General features: G+C 47.6%; 1 protein-coding gene across 1 annotated transcript; it reads left to right on the top strand.

Annotated features, from left to right (window-relative positions):
* The first annotated feature begins 14,368 nt into the window (after positions 1-14,368).
* Positions 14,369-20,077, top strand: RNF39 (ring finger protein 39). Its single transcript, XM_063097373.1, has 4 exons — positions 14,369-14,877; positions 16,596-16,618; positions 16,836-16,927; positions 18,624-20,077. Exons 1-4 carry the CDS (start codon positions 14,515-14,517, stop codon positions 19,202-19,204), a joined length of 1,059 nt encoding a protein of 352 aa, XP_062953443.1. The 5' UTR covers positions 14,369-14,514; the 3' UTR covers positions 19,205-20,077.
* The last annotated feature ends 304 nt before the right edge of the window (positions 20,078-20,381 follow it).

Raw genomic sequence — 20,381 nt, 5'->3', positions numbered from 1 at the left:
CATACAGCATGGATCCAAGTTTTCAGTGTGGATCCCAGAGGATAAGAATAAAGAACACTGAGTGTTATCAATATCCTCCAGCCAAAGTCCCCCGGGAACTGCAGCAAGGGAGAGTTTATCCCACAAAGAATTGTGGCACATCTCAAGAAGAGTGTGCTGGGAAAAAACCTATTAAAGAATTTGGGTTTTGGTTATGTGATTTTGGGGAGGGTCTAAGAAAGAGGGGGGTTTACTCTAGATTAATGCTGTTAGAAAACAGAGCAAATTCTACGACTATCAATAAATTTTATCTGTGGGGAGACTAGAATAAAGATAAAACTGTAATTGGTAAAGAGTTAGCAGATATTCCTTTTGGCTAAGAGAAGGGGTGTTTGATATTTTGTGGGTGGCACAGTGAGCTTGTTTTTGTCTGCGCTCATACAAAATTATGAAGTGACCTTACTTTGTCTCATTTTATCAAGGTCTCAGAGTAAATTTGTCCAAGGTTGGTATTCTGTAAAACAGTTTATACCTAAAAGGAGAATAACGTGGTTTAGCTGTGTCAGGCCAGCTTCCCAGTGTCAGAGGCTGCTCTTTTTTTCAGTCTCAGTGTTTAGGTGGGGAATTGGGAAAAAGATGAATTAGTGGGCTTGGGGCATGCATGTATATGTGTAGAACCCAGTTCAATGCAAGAAAGTTTTCAAATAGAACAAATCTCAAGTTTATCTCCAAGGTGTTCAACCTCCAACCCAGCCATATAATCCCAGGTCACGTTCGCCAATCCTCATGGCCTTGGAAGTGGACAAGCGACCTTAGGCCCTGGGGAAGCTTAGTCATGATTAGGGTGGAGCCAGCTGCCTTGGGTGGCCTTGGCTAGGACCTCTCTCAGGCTTCTGCTACATGGACATCCCTTGTTCTACCAGGGCAGAGACTCTGCAGCTTGTCTTCTTGGCTGGGTTGTTTTTGTTTGTCATCCTGCCTGGTATCACAGCCTCCCAGCAACTCCCATACCTACTCATATGAGCCCTGAGGAAACCTCTTAGATATGAATTCTTTGTTGGTTTTGTGACAGTGGCCTCTGACCAGACGGGTTCAGCTTCTTGGACCCCAAGGGGCTTGTGTCTTTGCTCCCTGCCTTTTAGGGTGGTGATCTCACTCTTGCTGTCAGTTTCAGGGATCCAGTGACTCACCGCAGAATAAATCAACAGCTGGCAGATGCCTGGCCCCTGAGTTCTCTGGGGACACTCTCTAAGGAAGTGGGGCCATGACCTTTCATCCTTTAGTCCAGTGCGTCTGTCTTATTGTTACTGATTCCACTTTCCTGAGAAAACCCTTAACATTTCCTTCAAATCAGACGGCTCTGATGTTGCTGCCCCCTGCCTTCATTAATCCTTTCTGCCAAAGGCAGAATCTCCTGTTCTCAAAGGTTCCTCATTCCCCACCCACCCACCCACACACATGCACACAATGCCTGACTTTCTTTTTCACGTCCTCTTGTCTGGCTCTTGTTCGGCCCTTCTCTTCCTTGAGATTCAAACCTGCTTTTGATCAGATGTGCTTGCTTGCTGTAAGACCTTGAACAAATTACTTACTTCTCTGGGCTTCAGTTTTTCCATCTGTAAACTGTGGGTAATGATAATTACCTTTTAGCATTGTTGTGTGGATTAGCTTTTTTAACTACACAAGTAATTAATGTATACATTCATTTATAAAGAATTTAAACAAGACAGGAAGAATGAAAATCTCCTTTAGCTTCTGTCTCCCTGAATCCTACAGCACACTTTTCTGTGTATTTACACACATATTTATGTACACATAGAAATATGTATGTGAATGTGTGTGTGATGTATTTTTGAAATAGCTAGATAAAGTGAGGATAGTAGGGGGTAGTAGGGATATTTGTAGACCAAGTGAGGTTGGTGTGTAAAAAAAAAAAGCTATATATTTCATGAAAGCAAGCCAATGATAATGCCTAAAATTGAAGGAGTATAGAAGTAATATAATCCTGGTACTTGCAGATATGGAGACAAACACCAAAGAGCAAATCAGCTCAAAGAGTTGAAAGTAGTGAAGACAGGAGTGAAGGCTGCTATTTTTTCTAATTAACTCATCCAATTACATGACTTTTTATTTGCATATATAATTTCAATTAAAATTCTGAAAATAACCTCATTGTGTTCTGTGCTCCTTTTTTCTTTTCCTTTTTTATCAGTCACGTCATGATCTGCTGCCCACTCACTCCCTCAGACCAGTTTCTCACACTTACTTCCTCCCCCTGTACATTCCCACGGTCCAGCCTTGTTTAGCCCTGTGGTCTCTCAGACCTCGCTGGACTCCCTCCCTGCTCCAATCTATCCTCCACCTGCAGCCAGAACAATCTCTATAGCACATTTAATCAAAGTGTGTTTCTTCCCCACTTAAAAACCCTCTGAGACTCACCTAGGATAACAGGATTGGCGTCAAGCCCACAGCAGGGCAAGCTCCATGTCCCTCTGAGCTCCAGCCCCGGGCATGACGCACCACCGCCACCACACTGGAATCCTCAAGCACCAGCACGGTGAGCCACCTGCCATTCTCCAGATGCACCTCGTTCTCTCAGGCTGGTCCGGCTCTGTACTTCCTGTTCTCTCATAACTTATAGCACATAGTGTTCTGCACTTACTTTTTCTTTTAACCATGGGTCCTAATAGAGATCTTCTCATGTCAACCCAAATAGGTCTTCCTCTTTTCAACTGCTATGTGAATTAAATTACATAATGTATGTGAAAGCACTTTGCAAGCCATCTGGCATATTAGAATGCTCAATGAATGTTCCTTTATTTCACTTAAGTTCCTTTCACCCCAACATAATGGAGAAATACCCTTGTTATTCCATAACACTATAGTTGTAAGATCCCCCCTCAACCCTCATCACAGCAATGCAAAGGTTTTACGTAGATTGGAAATTTAATGTCACTGTTCTCCCCATCATTGCTTTTGCTTCTACATCCAGTTCCCTTCACATTTCTCTTCTGTCCTCCTTTAACACACCCAACTCCCTGGAACTCTCCCACACACTGAGCTTGCTTGCTTTTGCCTGAAAGCACCCTGCCCCCTTCCCTGCCCCACATCATCCACTGGAGAGATGTTTTCTTTCTTCCCAGATATCTCCTGTAAAAGCATCCCTGAGCTGCCCTCTCCCAGAGGAGCCCTCAGTCCTTGGACCCACCGCCCTCTCTGGTTTGTACTGCTCACACTACTCCTCGACTAGAAGCTCAGGGGTTGGGAACAGACTGTCTTAGTATCTTCAGTGCTCAGCATATCACCTGGCACATAAAAAGTGCCCAATAAATGTTTGTTGGATAAAAATCTTCAGCTTCCTAAAAGTCTAATCTCTCTTTTCTATTTAATGTGCCACATACAGGAGCAGCTGTTCCTGTGATATAAAGGAGAAAGTAGAGAATTTACATTCTTGCTAGGTTTGTGATTTGACGCAACTCATTTCCCCTCTCTGAAACTCAGTTTCTTGATCTGTAAAATGGGAGTAGCAATATCTATGATGAATGATTGATGAATGATGAAATAAAATATACGAAGGTGCTCTAAAAATGTGAAAAGTATTATTATTACGCCTTCTCCAACCTCATTTCCAACTTTTGTCCTTCTGACAAAATTCTCTCCCCAGGTCCAGCCATTTCTGCAAGATCATCTCTCTTCTCCCCATCTCTGTTCCTCATTCCTTTCTGGTGCTGCCGCAGACGCAGACGTATCTTCATAGCTTTCTCAGAGCCATCCCAAGAGCTCTGGTGTGTTCCTTTTCCTCCGCTTTCTTGAAGTCCCCCCCCTGCTCTTCCTGCCACACATGCCACCCCCGTGGGAAGGGCAGCCTGGCATGGGTGTGGATACCTCTACCAAGCTCTGGTTTCAAGGACGCTCGCAAAGGTGTTCAGAGATGACAGATAAAAGGGCAGATAAAAGGGCGCGAGATGCCACGCTCTGCACAGGGAGGGGCTTGAGGAGGGGAGCTGGAGAGTCCGAGGTAGGTCCCGGGCCAGTTTTATTCCCAGAGATGCAGGGCTGGGCAGGCCAGAGCTGGAGGGGTGTGTTGCAAGGTGGGGGATGGGGGTGGGGGTTGCATCTGAGGCCCTGGAGGAAGTCAGAGGGAGAGGCTCCTGAACTAATTGGCAGGCTGGATGCCAGCAGCATGCCAGCGATGTTTTGGTGACAGGTCACCAGGAAAGAGGAAGGAAGGGAGGGAGGGAGAGTCTGTCATGTGGCCAAGACGCAGAGGCCCGTGGGGCTCGCTCTCAGCTCTGGTTGGGCTCATTAGGCTTTTCTAGGTCAGTCTCTGTGTTGCTGTCTCCCTCGCGGGCTCCCCTCCTCCGCCTCATGCCGTCTTTCATGTTTCTCACTTGGTTTCTCTGACTCATAGTCCAAGTCCCTGACACTCTCTTTGTGCTTCTGTGACCCTGGGAGCCAGGAGCCAGGGTTCTAACACTGTGTTGGGGGAAGAGACACTTGAGACCCAGCCCCGACTCCAGCCTGTGCAGACTTTGACCGTGGGCAGGCAAGCCACTGTCTTTCCTCCCTGTAACTGAAATGTCACACACTCTCCTGGAATAGTTAAGAGATCAGTGCAATTTTTTAAAAAAGCTTTGAAAATTATAAATTGCTGTTATTATCATTTTAATTGCTATGTTAATATGAACTATTTTTGTTCTTTTTAGTGCTGCCTTCACTCGTGACGTCATATGCTTACATATGGCTGCGTGGTTTACAAAGCTGTTGAGTGTCCGACAGGCAGCTCTGCTCCTCATGTCCAACACTTGACTCCTGATGTTCCCACCCAAGCCAGCTCCTCACAGTCTTCCCCAACCCAGTCACTGGCAGCTCCATCCTCCCACTACTGGAGCCAAATCCCTTAGAGCTTCTGACCCCTCTTTTGCCCTCACACCCCACCTCCAGTCCAGCAGCAAACCCTGTCAGCTGTCCACCAACTCATGTCCAGAAATCAGCCCCTTCTCACCATCTCCATCCCCTACCAGGCTAGCCTTGGTCAGTACTAAAGAGTGTCTTACAGTGACCTCAAGGCCCTTCACAGTCAGGTGTCACCTCTTTAACTTCCTATTTCTTTCCCACTGCTCCAGCCACATGGCCTTTGTACTAAATCTCAAATCATCAGTTTCTGCTTCAGGGCCTTTCCCTCCATCTGGACCACCCTTCCCTCCTTCCCTCCAGATAAGCACTTGACTTATTCTCTCACCTTCTCTACATCTTTGTTCAAATATTACCCATTGAAGTTGTAACCCTGCCTAACCCAGATAGGGCTCCCTATCTTCCTGTCCAGCTTTATGTTGCTTTATAATACCTGCTATATATTTCACTTATTTATTTGTTAATGATCTGTTTTCCTCATTACAATGTAATTTCCATAAGGGCAGTGCCCTGTCTGCTTTGTTCTTTTCTGAGTCTCAGCTCCTAACAGTGTATCTGGCACGTAGTAGGTGCTTGATAAATGTTTGTCAAATGAAAGAATATAAATTATTTCCTTTGATCCTTAAGACAATTCTTTAATGTAATATAATTGTTTTCATTTTATGGTCAAACTAACAAGAGTTGAGTCAAATCTTGAGATGCTACCACTTTAAGTGGTGTATATATTCCTTCATAGTGTGCAATTTCTTATCTAGTTTAGTCAGAAGAGGCAAAGGCTTCAGTTGTTTTTATTTTACAATGAGGAGTTTGGACTAGTGGACTTCCCATCTGCTAGAGAATGATGCCTGCTTCTTTCTCCAGTGCCTTTTCAGTTGCTGCAGTCCAAGTTCTTCTCCCTCCTCCTAGCCTCACCCCTTCCTGGGGTCCACGGAAGAGATGCAAACAGTTTACCAGGTCCACTATGAAACTGGATCACAGACTCACAGGACACCTTTCCATTTTTAGCTGCCTACACTCCATCCATCTCACTGGCTGAGCCTATGATTCTGTCAAGGAAATAGGATGGCTACAAGACAAAAAGGAGAATAATAAAGAGAAAATGACAGAGGAGAGGGCAGGAGGGAGGAGAGAGGGGGAGAATGATCAGGTAAGTGCACATGAGGGAATATTCTGCAGAGAGGAGAGGCAGTAGTGTGTACTGTTGCCCACCTGAAACACAACATCTCATTTCCTCTCTTATATCCCATCTCAACACCCATAGCTTCTTAAGACCTTTCCCCATCTCAGACATAGAACCTGCCTCGATACAATTGTCCACTCCAGGAACTAGGAATTCATCCTTGATTTTCTACTCCCTCATCCCCCAAAGACCACTTCAACACTTCTGTTAATTCTTTCTACAAATGTACCTCAAATTGGCCTGCTCCTTTCCACTGGATCCTGCTAACCCAAGCCATTGTCATCTCTTGTCTAAATTACTGGAAAATATTTCCCTCTTCAGGATGACCATCTTGCACAACTCTCGGGGATACCATTAGTTTGTAGTGGCCCTGGGTCTCCCCCATGCCACTCTTGCCTTATTCCACTATTCAAAACTTAAGACTATGCTCGATCCAGTTCCTGCCAAAGTCTTCATCACTATTTTGTACCACCTTTACCCCTAGCTCACTGTGTGACAGCTTTGCTTAAATTAGCCCGAATTGTTCTTCACTCTAGATCTTCGTGAAGCTGTTCTCTCTTCCTGGAATGCGTGTTCCTCCTCTCTGTGCCTGAAGAACTCCTCTTCATCTTTCAGGTTTCACTTTAAATGGCACCTCCTCAGAGAGATTTTTCTCAACCCGCATCAAAATTAAAAAACCCTGTTATCCGTCTCTGTGCTGGATAATTACAGGGCTTATTTTGATTTAGCAAATCAAAATAAAAGACATCCATTTGACTTTGAATTTCAGATAAACAATGAATAAGTTTTTAGTAGAAGTATGCTCCGTACAATATTTAGGAGATACTTATACTTTAAAAAAAGCATTGTGTATCTGAAATTCAAATTTAACTGAACATTCTGTATTTTATTTGGCACCTCTAGATATTTGGATTGACTTTATTCCCTTTCTATTGGGAGAGACTGGAAAGTAAAAAACTTCATTTTTCAGAATTCTTTGCAGCTAAGGTTCTGGACATGAATTAAGTTCTTTTAATTAGATGTAAAATATTTGCATGAGATTTGAAAGGCAGAGTGAGGTGAAGGCCATTTTTCTATTGCAGAGATGGTAGATAATCTCCAATAGACATGAAGAGGTCCATGGGAGTAGGACAGTTGTGGCAGTGGCCACTATGCTAGCAGTAGCTGCAGTATTTTTGAACTATGGTGACTGACCTTAGAGCCAGGTGTCCAGTTAGAACCTCCTGACTTTTTTTTTTTTTTGCAACTGGCTGGTATAGGGTACTGCCTGACTTCTACTCCCCCATCCTTTTCAATTATTTTCTTATCTTCTGGTTCCCTGGATTAAATCCCTTGTTGCTTAAGTTACTTGGAGTGGTTTCTACTTCCTGCCTGAGGCCTGCCTGATACAGTTCTCATCACCCTGTACTTGCTTTCATATCACAGGTTGTATACACTGTGTGATTGCTCAGTATCTCTCTTGCCTGCAGACTCTAAGCTGTCAGTGTTGCTGTGCATGAACCTCTGATTTGTTCCTTCTATTCCTGTGTAGCTGGGCCTCAACTCTAGACATATTGTGAGTGCTCAGTTAATATCTTTTTAATTGAAGTAGGTGCCTAAGTGACAGGAATGAACCTCTCCTGCATTCCTGAGGGATAAGGATCATAAAGGTTCCCCCACTTATATACAACTTGGACAAGCTAGATCACCTCTCTGGGCCTCAGCTTTCTTATCTATAATGCAAGAGTTAGACTACATGTTGTTAATGTCCCTTTCAACTGTAATATTCAACAAATCTATGATTCTTCGAACTCTCTCATAGAGTGGAAAGTCAGAATCAAATTAGCTACATATGGCACAATTATTAGATGTCCCAGTACAAGCTAGTAAATAATTTGTTTGGAAGATCCATTCTCCCTGATAGAGAAGTGGATATGGAAATGAGATGCTCATCCTGAATGTAAATAATGGGACGGAGGATGAGTGTTAGAAAAGGAAATGGACAGAAAAAAAAGACTAGGATAAAACGAGCTTCTAAATATATAAAGTGGACCTGTAGATCTCCCACTTAAAAGCTCTTCAGGGGCATTCCACTGTTCTCAGAACAAAACCCAATTCCTTAACCTGGTCCCTAAGTTCCTGGGCAGCTCAGCTCTTAGTAAGTCTCCAATCTCATGTCAAACCATTCTCATCACACTTCATACTCTATCAAGATTGTTCCCACTTCAGGGCCTTTGCACCTGCTGTTGCTGCTGCCTAGAGGACTCTTCCCCAACTCTTCTCACTGCTGACTTCCTTTCATCACTCAGAGCTCAGCTCAAATGTCACCTCCTCAGAAAATCTTTTTCTAATACCATATTAAAAGTAGTGCACACCTACTCCAGTTAATTCCTCTTATATTACCCACTTTATGTTCTTCAAAGAACTTATCACAATCTATAATTATCTTGTTAATTTATTTGTTTACTTGCTTATTGTTGATCTCTCCCAATAGAATCTAAATTGCTAGAGGACAAGGAACCAAGTCTGTCTTGTTCATCACTGTACCCCTAACTCCTAGAACAGTACTTGGCACATAGTAGGTGCTTAGTAAATAGTTGTTAAACAAGTAAATGAATGGATAAATGAATGCACATCTCTTAAAAGGACACTGCTAAGGGGTTGGGGAACAACTCCAACCTAGAAGACCTAGGAAACACTGAGAAAAAATGAATAATGAATGTTTAAGGGGGAATTCAAAGGATGGTTAAAGAAATATCAGTGACATTGACAAGTGGGTTGTTAGAAGGAAAGAGAACAAGTGAGCATCCAGGACAAACTTGAAGGAGAGCCAGCAGCATCTCAGAGAAAGTCAACCCTAAGCAGATATTTAAAGAGAGAAAGAAGGAGGCTCCCAGGAGAGACAGAAAAGAGAAAGTAAAATCTCAGAAAAAAATGAATTAATGTTTAAGGGAAAGAGCACAGATTTTGGAGACAGTAGATTTGAGTTTCAGTCCTGGTTCTATTTATACCCAGGTTTTTTTTTTTTTTTTTTTAAAGATGACCGGTAAGGGGATCTCAACTCTTGGCTTGGTGTTGTCAACACCACGCTCAGCTGGTGAGCCAACCGGCCATCCCTATATAGGATCCAAACCCATAGCCTTGGTGTTATCAGCACCGCACTCTCCCGAGTGAGCCATGGGCTGGCCCCTATACCCAGCTTTTTGAGCCTAGTCAAATCCCTTACCATGCCAGAATCCCAGTGACCTTGCTGTAAAATGGCTAGATTTGGCCTCACAGCTGTTACAGTGTTAAACAAAAGAAAGGACTGTGAGGTTGACATTTCCATAACATAGGTCACGTCTTTAAGCATCAGGATTTATTGTATTAATCTGAATGAATCTTCCTCCTCTGTCTCTACCTCAAGTCCACTCCTCCTGAAGCTGCCCCTCCATCGAGGGATATTTTGCTTAGAGTCCTTGGCACACTTGCATGGAAAACTGCCCTGCTCTAACAGAAGTTCCAATTGTGTTAAAACACATTGTAAATGGCAAAGTCTTTTTAAAAAAAGAGTCATTACAGAAGCAATTGAGATCACAGAAAATCTTTGGGAAGGGCATAGTGAGAGGGAATTAAGAATGAATTGTGGTCTCCTTTGTGCTTCTTACCTCCTGGGCCTTTTTTTTTTTTTTAATTCCACTTCCAGTTTTCTCCCCAAAGATACTTCCCTTTTTTGGTTCAGGCTTTTTCGATTTTCTTCCACTCAATGCAACACTTCCTTCATTTACAGGTAACCTCCTCCGGAAAGCCTTCCTGAAATCATTTCTACTCATCCTCCAATTTGCCAGCAGAATCCTCAACCACTCTTCCCCAGTCAGTTCACCTTTACAACTTGGTAATGACAGATTTAGGTTGATGATGGATATACCTTATCTGCCTTCTCATTCTCTCTAAGGGCAGGAACGATGACTGTAGTGTCATGAGTTTCCCAAACACCTCTTTATAACTACCTCTCCACCTTGAAGTCTCCTAAAGACTTGTGGACTCTTTAAAAGGATGAAATGTTACTGATATGGAGGAGAGATAGACTGGAGGATAAACAAGAGGAGAGAAGGAAAAGAAGGAAAAATAAAGGAAGGAAAGAGCTAAGGCCTGTCCCACTTCTAACATTCCCCAGTGCCATGCATGGGCAACAAGCTGTAACTTTCCACAACACCACAAGCAGGCATCCTGGAAGGAGGTGGAAAGGGGTGAGCACAGTTATGTGGGAGGTACCTACATTAAGGAAGGAGAAGATGTGGATGCCAACAGAAAGGCAGGACCCAGTCACGGTCAACTAGAGCAAGCCAAGCCAAGCCAACACACACACAAAATCACCTCCACCCTTCCGGCTCTCTGGAGACAGAATGAACCCAAGAGGGGATTAGGGGATCAAGGGAAGAGTTGTTAGGGATTCTGGAGAGGGAGGGAGAAAGTCTTGAGAAGTGAGATATTTTCTGGCAGATTCCGTCTCCAAATGCCTTTTCCCTTACCTGTGTCTTAGAACCATTAGGTAGGTGTAAACTCATGGTAACCAGGTATAAAGTCTGAGCTGAAGCATTGTTAGCAGCATTCTTCATCATCTGGTTGTAGAAGGCAAATGATAACTAGTCATGAGCTTCCTTAGCCAGACTGAGTGCCATGTCTCTTATCACATGAGCATTCCCCTGCACTGTGCCTGGCATCTGCCATGAGGCACGACTATTGACTGGGAAGGATAAGAAGGCTTAAGTAGAGTCAGTCAAGGGACCTTCTCACTTTGTCCAATCAATGATGAGCAACTCAATAACTGGGTATAGATTTATTGAGACTTATGTGTGCCAGGCAGTGTTCCAGATGCAGGAAAAGCAACAGTGAACACGAAGAATAGATTCCTGTTCCTACACTGCTTATCTTCTATTGGATAGAAACAAACAAAAACCAGATTAAATAGATCATTGTAGACAGTAATAAATACCACGATGACAATAAATCTGGGTAGAGATAACAAATGCCTTTGAGAAAAATGACTTGAGACACAGGTGGTAGAAGAAGTCCTCTTTGAATAGGTTACCCTTGGGTTGAGACCTGAATGAGAAGATGGAGAGAACCATGTGAGGGTCTGCAGGAAGCAGGGCGCAAACAGAAGCAGCAGTGAGTGCAAAGACTGTACAGTGAGATCAACCTTGGCATGCTCAAGGAACAGAAAATAGGAGGCACTGCAGCGAGAGCAGAAGGAGTGAGATGGGAGAGGCAGGTTCACCAGCACACCCTATCATGCAGGACAGTAGTTTTCCCCTCAGCTAATATTGAAACCCTCTGGAGAGCTTTTAAAACTACTGATGCCTGGGACCCATCCCCAGAGGTTGTTTAATTGGTCTGAGGTGTCTCCTGGGCATCGGGAGTTTAAAGTTTCCCAGATTCTAATGTGCAATCAAGGCTGTGAACCACTGACAAGACCTTGAGGCAAGGCACTTGGGTTGGTGACAATACAAAGTTCCTAAAGAGACTCAAAGGAATTTCTCCAGTACTTCAGGCCCAGATCCAGAAAGAACTCACAGTTTAAGAGGCCTTGGAAGTAGAGATGGAAGCAGGAAAATGAAGCAAGTCGAAGGAAAAGAGATAAAAAGGGACTGACAGGAAGGCCAAGAGAGGCAGAGAAGTTCAGAAAAACATGACAAATTCAAGGCACAAAACAGACAAGTGTAGACAGACTCAGAGAGCCAGAGCCTGAGGGAGAAAGGGCAGGCATGTGTATGTGTTAGTTTCCTACTGGTGTTGTAACAAATTACAACAGACTTAGTGGCTTGAAATACAAATTTATTATCTTATAATTCCGTAGTTCAGAAATCCGAAATGGGTTTTACTGGGCTAACATCGAGGTGTCAGCAGGGCTTGGTTCCTTCTGGATGCTCTGGTGGATAATCCATTCCTTTGCCTTGTGCAGCTTCTAGAGGCCACCCACTTCCTTAGTTCGTGGCTCCCTTCCTGAGTCTTCAAAGCCAGCAATGTCAGGCCAAACACTTACCATGCTGCCATCTCTCTGGTTCTCTTCTGCTTTGGTTCTCTTCTTTTAAGAACTCTTGTGATTACATTGAACCTACGTGTATAATCTGGAATAATCTCTCTAAACTGATAGCAAGCAACCTTAATTCCCTCTGGCAAACTTAATTCCCCTTTACCAAGTAAGGTAACATATTCACAGGTTCCAGGAACTGGGACATGCACATTGCTGGACATTACTCTATCTGCCATAGCAAAGTAGTGCATCTTGTGGGGAAAATAGGATAATTTAGTCAGGCTCCCTCGGCCCAGGTCTCCTTAGGGATCCAGCAGCACATTTTTTGTAAACAAGCTGTGTGTGGGTGGAGTTGGTGCGCATGTGTACCCATGTGTCTTTTTAGTTTGCTGCTATTGTGTATTCTTCAGTTTGTGAAGTAGGCTGGCAAACAGAGAGCTCGAGTCTGAAAATAGAGCATGTTTACTCTGTGGGCAGTTGTTCAGTTTTTCTTTGGACTTTGACTGTAGCAGTTGAGTTTCTGAGTTTCTCTTTGTACTGCCTTGCTGGTAGTGTTGTGTGTGCTGAATAAAGACTATTTCTACTTCAGCCAAGGCTCCAAGGACCTTTTTGCCGATTACTAGCTTATAGACCTGCGTGTGAAGGGTTTGTGAAAGGACTCAAGGGATCCGTGAGTTCCAGACCCTAGCCCTAGCTCTACAGCATCTTGTACAAAATAGATTATAGTTATATCTGTATTCTTTTGTTTGGGTATTTGTACATTTTATTAGCTGGAAGTGTTGTTCCAAGATGAGCACGCATGTGTTTGTGTAGGTTTGTTTATCAGCATATTCTATTTGAGTGTCTTCCTGATAAGTATGGGGGAGGTGAAAAGGGTGCCTGGAAGGGGTGCCTAATAAAGTGCTGCTGCTCCATAAAGACTTACTGCTATTGTATTGCTGTTCTTATTGATGATAAAACTAATGACAGACTGTCTCTTTGCATTTTTTTTTTTTAGCATATCCATCTGTCCGTAAATAATACTGGGTGGCTATTCCAGTGGTATTCAATGTGTATGAGACTATTCAGATAAATCTGTGATGTTTGCATTATATGAGTATATCTGTTTGTAAGTTTGTATACTTTGGGCATTTGGACATCAATGGATGCACACACATGTTGTACAGCAGTGTGCATGATCACAGTTGTGGCATCTGGACATTTACTTATTCACAAATCCCCAAGGGTAACCAGACTAATAGGTCTGGCATGAGAGAAGCTAAGAAGCTGGGAAGAGGAGGGAGCAGGTAGGAAGAAAGGAGAGGAGGAAAAGAGAAAGAGATAGAGGGAAGAAGGCAACAGGAAAGATCAGAAAAAAATTAGAAAGCAGGAGTGAGTTCCAGCGATCTACAATTAAAAAAAAGAGGCAGGATTGGGTCACAACAAGGGCACAAGTCAGAAGAAGATCTGGGCATGGATCCACTTTTGGTCATTCCTTTGCTGTGTGACCTTGGCCATTCCAGCTCTCTGGGCTTTAGCGAACTAAGAGAATCGAAACAGATAATCTTTGGGTACATTCCAAAGAAGACAGGAAAAAGAAAAATGGAAATAGGAACACACAGAGAGAAAAACACAGAGAAGGAACCAGAAAGACTTAGGAAGTAATGAGAGGTCCTGGGAGCCAGCCGGAGGTAGAGCTGAGAGAGCCCTACCCTGGCTTCTTGAGGCAGGAGCGTGGGCGCCTGTTCCCTCCAACTCCCCATTTCTCCAAAGCTTTAGAGTGTCCTTAAGCCCTTAATAGGTAAAGCAGCGAGATGGAATGGAGAGGCGCCGGGAATGACAGCCACACACCAACCCTCAGAGGCTTGCCAAAGCCACACAAACCATGATCCGTGCTTCCGGCCCCAGCCCCCAGATGTAGGTGTGCCAGCCACCTGGAGTGACTCACACTCTGGCGATGTAGGCACCTATGCCAAGAGCGGGCCTGGGCACCCTGCCCACTCGCACACCACAGGCCTAGGGGCGGGTGAAATTCGGGCTCTTCAGGGGGTGACAGGGGGCTACCCTCGCCACCCATTGCTACCTTGCCCCCAGAGCGCCCCCTAGTGACCACCTCGTAGACTCGGGGACCGGAGTGTCCTATTCTCCAGGAGTGTCCTCCTCCCCCAAACCTTATTGGGGAAGCGGGAGAACCAGATGAGGTGTTACGCAAGGCCTGCTGTTTACCTCCCGCAGGAGCCTCCTCCCCCACTATAAAGCCTGATGTGTTGGGGAGATTCGGCGAGACTAAGACTCCGCTTGAGGCGAGAGGCAATCCCAGGACAGGGGCAGAAAAGGGGCAAAAGTTAATGCGGGAGACGCAGAGAGGGGCATCGACTCAGCAAGTAGCAGGGGCTGCCCGCCATCTGGGCGCTCGTAGGCGGTCGCGGTGGTCGCGGAAAGGGCGGCTCCCAGACCCCGGCTCCTCATGGATGCGCCCGAGCTGGGCCCGGGGTTGGTGGAGCGTCTGGAGCAGCTGGCGACGTGTCCGCTGTGCGGGGGCCCCTTCGAGGACCCGGTGCTTCTGGCGTGTGAACACAGCTTCTGCCGCGCGTGTCTGGCCCGCTGCTGGGGGACCCCGCCGGCGACCGGCACCGAGGCGTCCCCCACCGCCTGCCCCTGCTGCGGCCTGCCGTGCCCCCGCCGCAGCCTGAGGTCTAACGTGCGGCTGGCGGTGGAGGTGCGGATCAGTCGCGGGCTGCGGGAGAAGCTGGCAGAGCCTGGAGCCCGCGCGGGGAGACGCCGAGGGGGCCGTATCCCCACCATGGGCTGCCTGGACCCGCACGGAGAGGTGAGGCGGGGGTGCGCTTCACGGGACCGGAGCTGTTGGTGGAGGCTCCGGGGTTCCCTCGGGAATGGTACCTCCAGAGCCAGCGCCCTTATGGAAGTTTAGGCAAGGGATGGAGTGGGGGAGAGAAAAGCAAAGGATGAGGGGGCGAGGGCTGACCCTGGGTCCTCAGGGTGAGAGGTGCCAGAAAGGATGACAGGAAGGAGTTGACACTTGGTCCAGAGGGGAGGAAGCTGGGCGGATGCCTGAGTCTTGTGAGAGGAGCTGGAGAGAAGAGGTTGGAGAAGCCGAGAAGTGGTTGGGCTACTTAGAACGCGGAGACCCTTGGGGACCCGCGAAGAGCGCGGGAACTGCGGGAGCGTGGGCCGGGCAGCCGACGAGGTGCCCAGGAGGCGGAGAGCTGGCGGAGGGGAGGGAGCTGACGGGCGGAAGGGAGAGCTGACTGGGGCGAGGGCCAGCAGGGGGCCAGGGAACTTGGTGCAAGCGATCAGAACTAGCGTAGGAGAGGGCGAGCAGGAGGCTGGGGAACGGTAGAGAAAAAACGAGTGGGAGGCGGGGAAGGAGGTGGGGGAGCAAAGGATGGAGGAAGGGAGTAGATCCAAACGCCCCTGTCGTGGGGCTGGCCCCCGGACTCAGGCTCTAGCCGAGTTGTGGGTTGTTTGTTATTGTTGTTCTCGGCTCCTCCCAGAGCCCCAGGCAGGGGCGGGGACGGGTGCAGGAGGTGCGGGAGAACGGCCGTCGGGGCCTCTGGCTCCTCTCGGCTCCCAGCCTTATCACCCACCCACCCCCCAAGCCCCTGGCCCGACTTTTTGGCCACAAACCAACCCCATTCCTTTGCCCGACCCCCAGGCGTCTGGGATTCCCGGCTGGCTTCTCCCCAGCAGCCAAGCCGGTCTTGGGTCTTGCTTCCGCCCTTTGAAGTCTTCGTAGACCTAATTAGTCTAGGTGTAATTGGCATAATCAGGCAAATTGCCTTTCCTCTCTCCCCCTCTCCACCATCATCTGCACTGGACAGTGAAGTGGAGGGGATAGAGATCACAGTGCTTGGAGAGAGGGGAACATCCAGCGCCCTCTCCTGGCCCCCATGGGGCGCAGCGGATCTTTTGGGCCTCTTAGGACACCTCCAAATCCAGCTGCCTCCCTGGCCAGGGTAGAGAGACACAAAGCAAAGGGCCCAATAAACGCCACCGGGCTTTTATGGCAAGAGTGGATGCAGCTTTATTGTAAGGCTTTTATATACCAACTCTTAGCCCAAGGGCTCTGGGAGTGTGTTTGGTCTGTGTGATGGGAAGTGGGGAGGACGGAGTTTTGACTAGGATACACTCAGGAAGGTGGATAAGGATGGGGTCACTTAAAGAGACAGAATGGGGTTGGGGAGGCAGCAGAGGAAAGTAAATATTCTGGGGGCAAAAAACAGGCATGGATGAGGCTGGAGAAGGGGAACTGAGAACTCTTGGGCAATGGAGTGGGAAGAAGAGGACAATGGGGGTAGAGTAAGGAGGATGAAGAAAAAGTGGTGCTGGAGTGAGAGGAAGGGTCATGAGAAGCGGAGAGGGGAAGTGAGAGGGAAAAGGAGCACAGGGGATAAAGAGGTGGGATCACTCCGAGAGTTGGGCAGGGGCATCACCAACTCAGACAGAGCTTACCTGAGGAGGAAGGAGAGGGCACCCCACAGTATAAAACCCAGAGCTCACATCCATGTTTTCTTCTGCCCATACCAGGATATGAGGAAGACATGGAGACGGTAAGTTCCACTTTTACTGTTCCTTCTACCAGCTGCCATAGTCATTACCTTCCCACTGGGCCCACATCTTTGTGCCCATTCACAGCCAGGTTTTCTGAGGTATGGCCTCATCCCTTCCTGCTTCAGAGATGTGAGTGGGGTAGTGGTGGGTGCATTTAGCATCAGAGGGCAGAGGGGTATTTACTGATTTCCTGACCCTTCCCCCTCATCTGTCCAGATTTGATGTCCCAACACCCAAGTCGTCTAACTCAGAGGACGATCTCCCTGAAGAATACCCAGTGGTCAAAAACATGCTTCATAGACTGACAGGTAAAGAGGGAAGAAGGGAGAGAACTGAATGAGATTCTGTGTTAGGTTTACTCCCTTTTAGCTCTCAAAAATGACCAAGTCCTTTTTGATGTCTATATTAGTTTCCTAGGACTGCTGTTACAAAGTAGGTGGCTTAAACAACAGACATTTACTATCTTGCAGTTCTGGAGACAGAAGCCCAGAATCAGGGTGTTAGCAGGGTCCGTTCCTTCTGAGTGCTGAGGGAGAATCTGTACCATGCCTCCTTCCCAGATTCTGGTAGCCTCAGATGTTCCTTGGTTTATAGATGACCTTCACGTTGTCTTCCTTCTGTAGGCAAAGTCTCTGTCTCCAAATTCCCCCATTTTATAAGGCAGCAGTCATATTGGATTAGGGCCCACTCTTATTACCTCATTTTAACTTGATTACTTCTGTAAAGATCCTATTTCCAAATAAGGTCACATTCTGTGGCACTGAGAGACTTCAACACATCTTCTTTTGTGGGGGGACACAACTCAACTCATAACAATGTCTATCCTAATATTCCAGCCAATTTCCCTCTTCCTTTTTCATGCCCTCAGACAACAGACCCCTGGATGTCAGCTGCCTTTCAGGAATCTCTGCTTCTACCACCTCTCATCACTCCTCTACAGAAGGGTCCCAGGAATCCAACATCTCCTTGCCTCTTCCTTCCTTGCTCACTCCCAAGGCTGCCCTCTATGCTTCTTTAAACTGTCTAGGAAAGATGTTCCACCCTCTTGGTCACTCACCATCCACCCAATTCAGATTGCTTCTAACACCCCTAATCCAGAAATATTTCCTCAAAGCACCTCATACCTACAAGGCCAATGGTTCTTTCTTTCTTGTCTCTGGCTATCACCATCTTCTCTCTCCTCCTCTGCCCCATATCCCCACAGAGATAGGCCTGTCCACCCCCACATATTCCTGTGGGTGGGTGGGCTGGTTTCTCAGAATACCTTGGATTCCTCCCTTTGCCCCTCCCTGCTGTCACTTGGGGTTCCCTATTAGGTATCAGTCTTTCTCTTTAGATCCACCTTCCCCACTCTGCTGACTCAGCTCCCATGCCCTACCCCAGATGCTGCAGATCAAGATATTAATCCTCATTCCTCCCTAGAAGACGGATCATCCTCACTCACTCTTCCTCCTTCAGCCCCATAAAACAGACAACCTCCCCTCTTTCTTTCTTTCTTCTTTTTTTTTTTTTTTTTGTGGCGGCTGGCTGTGACTGGGATCCAAACCCTTGATCTTGGTGTTATCAGCACCACACTCTAACCAACTGAGCTAACGGGCCAGCCCAACCTCTCCTTTGACCCCTGCACTGTGCCCCCTGCCTAGTGTCAGCATGGTCCTTCCTCAACTCCTATCCTACAGAAGTGGCGCCCCAGTGCACAGGTCCGTGCTTGCCCAGGTCTGCTTTTCATATGCCTTTGTCCTTTTTGGTCCTGAAGCCGCCTTTTGAACTGTGGTGGGATCTCTAGCACTCTTAGACTCTAACTTGTCCTCCAGTGCCTACTCACCCTACCGGGCCTCTGATTCAAAATCTCTCTCACGGGGCTGGCCGGTTTGCTAACTCGGTTAGAACGTGGTCCTGATAACACCAAGGTCCAGGGTTCGGACCTCCTTACCGGCCAATCACCAAACAAACAAAAAACCAAAATACTTCTCACGGGGCCCTCTACCTGCTTCCCCTTTCCAGCCGACCTGACCCTGGACCCTGGCACCGCACACCGCCGCCTGCTCATCTCCGCCGACCACCGCAGCGTCAGACTGGCCCCACCAGGGACACCCGTGCCCCCTGACGGCCCCAAGCGCTTTGATCAGCTCCCGGCGGTGCTGGGCGCACAAGGCTTCGGGGCTGGCCGCCACTGCTGGGAGGTGGAGACCGCTGATGCCGCCTCCTGCAGAGACTCTTCTGGAGAAGAGGAGGACGACGGGGAGAGCCGCTATGCCGTGGGCGCAGCCGGGGAGTCGGTGCAGCGCAAGGGCCGCGTAAGGCTGTGCCCCGCGGGGGCCGTGTGGGCCCTGGAGGGCCGCGGAGGCCGCCTGTGGGCCCTCACAGCACCCGAGCCCACCCTGCTGGGCGGCGCCGGGCCCACGCCACGGCGCATTCGAGTGGACTTGGACTGGGAGCGGGGCCGCGTGGCCTTCTACGACGGCCGCTCGCTGGACCTGCTCTACGCCTTCCAGGCGCCCGGCCCCCTGGGAGAACGCATCTTCCCGCTGCTGTGCACCCGCGACCCCAGCACCCCGCTCCGCATCGTGCCGGCGGAAGGCTGAGTCTTGCCCCAACACCAATACTAGTTTGGCAGGCCGCCAAGAAGCTGCTTCCCCTTGGGCGCGGATATCCCTATTCATTGCAAGGATCATGTCCACGCTCCCACTGCAGGAGTATTGATAAGCCCCATCCCCACATTCTCTCTCTTCCCCCCAGATAATAAGACCTCACCTGGCCCCAGCTTTCCACATCCATGCCCACAGCCGATTCTGTTCTGTTCCTGCCCACTCCCTCTCAGGAATCTTTTCTCCCCCACCACTACCAAACCGATTTTTCCCCTTCTGTATTATTCCAGGCTTGAATTGGGAATAAGCCTGCTCCATCAATATTGATAAACCGCCCATGTTTACTACACACAGACCCTGCTAGTCAAATATTTACCTCCCACTCTCAACTCTCTCTCCTGGCTCCAAAGATGGGGTCAGGGCCTTCTCCACAGCTCTAAGGCTAGGGCTTCTCTGTCCTGTCCACTCTGAGGTTTCTCTTCAAGAAAAACAAGAGCCTTGTCCTAAAATAAGAGGCTTGACTCTGGCCTGGACCCCAGAGTCCTCTAGGAAGCTTGATACCATTTTTATTTTGGGAAGGGGGTGTGACAAGCCAGTTTCACTTCCTGTGACTGCTTTCTATGCTCACAGCCTTTTTCTATTAAGAACCTTCTCAAAACTTACCCCTGCACATACCCACAGAAAGAAACCAATGGTGCTACCTCTCCTCTCCACAACCTGGGAAGGGCCCAGACATCCCAAAACGAATCCTTGTACACAGTCTCACATCTTCCCCCACATGTATAAATGGGCCCATATTTAACACATTTTGTGATGTTGGGTTATTTATTTTGTGCATCTGTGGCAATAAATGAGATCTCAGTGATGGTATGGATTTGACTGATCTCTGCAACTGTGCATGGCAAGAAGACTGGAAAAAGATAACCAGATCCCAGTAAGGGTTAAGGAGGGCTGAGAGCTGGACATCTGGGATGGTGGAGACATTAAAGTCTAGGAAGGAAGGGGTGTGCATGTAGTGCAGGGGACACACCCTCTTCTCTTTGCTCCCTCCCTTTTCCTTCCTCTCCCAAGGAACCAAGACCCTGGGACTATGTTGGCTCTGTCTCTGAAACGGAAAGGCCAAAAGCTGAGGAGATAGTTGGCTCTAAGTGACCAGTCTCATGCCAGTTTTGTT

This window comes from Cynocephalus volans, chromosome 5 (genome assembly GCF_027409185.1).
Source record: "Cynocephalus volans isolate mCynVol1 chromosome 5, mCynVol1.pri, whole genome shotgun sequence".
Taxonomy (NCBI): Eukaryota; Metazoa; Chordata; class Mammalia; order Dermoptera; family Cynocephalidae; genus Cynocephalus; species Cynocephalus volans.
Note: the sequence above shows the minus strand (reverse complement) of the source record. Positions and strands in the feature narration are given on the sequence as shown.

What these genes read in the sequence shown, in the direction of transcription:
- RNF39 (XM_063097373.1), top strand. Translation starts at nt 14,515, where the DNA reads ATGGATGCGCCCGAGCTGGGCCCGGGGTTGGTGGAGCGTCTGGAGCAG. An exon ending in GCCTGGACCCGCACGGAGAG is followed by an intron (nt 14,878 to 16,595) that starts GTGAGGCGGGGG and finishes TGCCCATACCAG; the next exon opens with GATATGAGGAAGACATGGAG. An exon ending in CATGCTTCATAGACTGACAG is followed by an intron (nt 16,928 to 18,623) that starts GTAAAGAGGGAA and finishes TCCCCTTTCCAG; the next exon opens with CCGACCTGACCCTGGACCCT.